Source organism: Rhagoletis pomonella, unplaced genomic scaffold (assembly GCF_013731165.1).
Source record: "Rhagoletis pomonella isolate Grant_MI unplaced genomic scaffold, Rhpom_1.0 Rhpom_scaffold_02151, whole genome shotgun sequence".
Classification (NCBI taxonomy): Eukaryota; Metazoa; Arthropoda; class Insecta; order Diptera; family Tephritidae; genus Rhagoletis; species Rhagoletis pomonella.
The window spans coordinates 27,276-29,532 of record NW_023460705.1 but is presented as its reverse complement, the minus strand read 5'-3'; the positions used below and the strand labels follow the sequence as shown (position 1 = coordinate 29,532).

Genomic DNA, 2,257 nt, shown 5'->3' with positions numbered 1-2,257 from the left:
TTAAGTTGTGTAAGAAAAACGATAAGTGTCCTTTGAAATTTGTATCCTGTAATATACATAAGTACCTGAAAAAAAACCTAAGTACGCTCCGAATTCCAGCTTTTCAATAAATACCCCCTTTGTGTTCTGGGACACCCTAGTGTTCCCTCTTTTTTATTAGAGCGAACTCAGTTTAGTTTTAAATAATATTTTATTGTTTTATAAGATGAAATTTGACAGAAACTTAAATATGTTTCTAATCTTTAATTTCTAAAATTTAGATGCTTAAAATTTATGGAAAATATTAAAGCAATTAAACCAATAGATGCTTAAAATTTATAAAAAATATTTAAAGCAATTAAACCAATAATGTATTAAAGTGTAATATACAAAAGCGTGGAAGCTCGCTAATCTTAAACTATTTTAAAAAATCAGCCATAACTACAATGGAAGTAGATTTTGAAAGAAATGAAAAACTTTATACGAAATATAAATACCAAACTGGAAGCATTAATTCACTTATTAACTAAGGCTTAACTATATATATACATAGATCAAAGGTCACTTAAATTTAAGACACTTGGAAGTACTCGATAAGTAATACGGAGATCGGTTTACGAACAGACCAATCGCTAACTGAGTGTAGTTGGCGGCTATCACAGGCAAATCACATTAATACAACAAACAAATTATAAAGTTATCAACTATTTCTAACGACAATTTGTACTTACAAGAATAAAGCTGACACGATTTTATATAGTATGTAGAATTACTAAAGATCCACTAAACACTTAAAGCTACTAAAGCCACTGGCAGTTTAAAACAAAAAAAAAAACACACAAAGCTTTTAAAAATTGTCAACCTGCTGTTTGCGCGCACCCACTTACCACGGACGCCACAAGCATTCACCGCCGTTTTCTGCGTCCGCTTCTTTCATGCGCTGCATATTTCCACACATTTGTTGTTGCAGCTGCTGATGTTGCTGCTGCTGCTGTTGTTGTTGTTGTTGTTGTTGTTGTTGTTGTTGGTAAGCGCGTCTCATATACTCAGCATCCAGATATGCTGCCGTCGGTGATATCGCATCAGCACGTTTGACTACCTCTAAATTAAGCGCCTCCTCACCACTAGCGGGCGACTGCGTTGCGCGCGCCGCCTGTGGCGGTGGTAGCGCCAATGGTACCTGTTGCAAATCCTTTAGCTGATAACCCAAATGTTTCATAAGTTTCGTGCCAAATTTCACATCCAGACCAGGCACTGTGGCAAACACACGCGACACTTCATACGCTGCTTGCGTGTAGCCGGCGCGAAATTTCTCCACATTTACGCCACGTCCAGCTGGACCCCCGCTCAGCGCTGATTGATGCTGAGCAACGCTGGCGGCAATTTCGTGCTTGTGCGTGCGCAAGTAATTCACTGTCAACTCCAATATATCGGCCTTCTCCAGCTTGGCAATGTGTTCGCCTTGCGCCTCCATGGTGTCCACAATGAGATCTTTCAGCTCGTCCAGGTAGAGATTCATGCGTGCGCGTCGCTTACGTTCGAGCAACGGCTTTGTTACCTTGCGATAGTGTTGCGTTTTGGTCATGAAGCGTTGTCCGTCCACAGCCATGTTGCTGTAGTGTATTTGTTGCTGGTGATGTTGAAGGTAAGCGCGCGTTCGCGAAACTTAAAAGCGAGGTAGCACGAAAGTGCGCAATATTTGCCCGACTTTGATTTGAGAAAACAAGTTTTTGAGTTGTTTTTTTATTTTTGTTTGGTGTTTCGTTTTGGCACCGACAGACAGACAGACAGACGGTCGGTCGGTAGAAGTGTAGCAAGTGTGTCAAGTGTTTACCGCACGGTAGCTGTTTGAGAAATGATGCGAACGCAAGGTAGTGCGATCCTTTTGTAGCCTTGCCTTCGGCTCAAAACACTGCTGTCTGCCTATAGTGGAGGAATGCAGCCGCTCGTGCACCTCAAAGTGTGTGTGCGCGTTGTGCCTTGCATGTGCGCTGCTTGGTGGCTACCGCCACCCCTAAAACGACACCAGCTTCGCAATTTTGATTCTCCGTCCGCAACCTGTTGTCGTGCTGTGTTGGGCTGCATGGCATAGTGTTGCTCCCTCGTGATTCAAATTCTTTCGCTTGCTTCGTTGGCGATGATTCTGATTCGATTTATAAAGATCGCTCATTTTCGTTGCCGTTCGGTTAAGTTAATAGTACGAGCGCCAGACGTGCGTCGTCTGCGCCTTCAAGTGTAGCGCGTTCCAGCAAGCAGCCCTGGCTCTTGTTTTGGTGGT

General features: G+C 42.5%; 1 protein-coding gene across 1 annotated transcript; it reads right to left on the bottom strand.

The window, feature by feature from the left end:
• Positions 1 to 292: 292 nt before the first annotated feature.
• Positions 293 to 2,013, bottom strand: LOC118753169 (enhancer of split mdelta protein-like). Its single transcript, XM_036488037.1, has one exon. It carries the CDS (start codon positions 1,586 to 1,588, stop codon positions 863 to 865), a length of 726 nt encoding a protein of 241 aa, XP_036343930.1. The 5' UTR covers positions 1,589 to 2,013; the 3' UTR covers positions 293 to 862.
• Between the last annotated feature and the right edge of the window lie 244 nt (positions 2,014 to 2,257).

What these genes read in the sequence shown, in the direction of transcription:
- LOC118753169 (XM_036488037.1), bottom strand. Translation starts at nt 1,588, where the DNA reads ATGGCTGTGGACGGACAACGCTTCATGACCAAAACGCAACACTATCGC.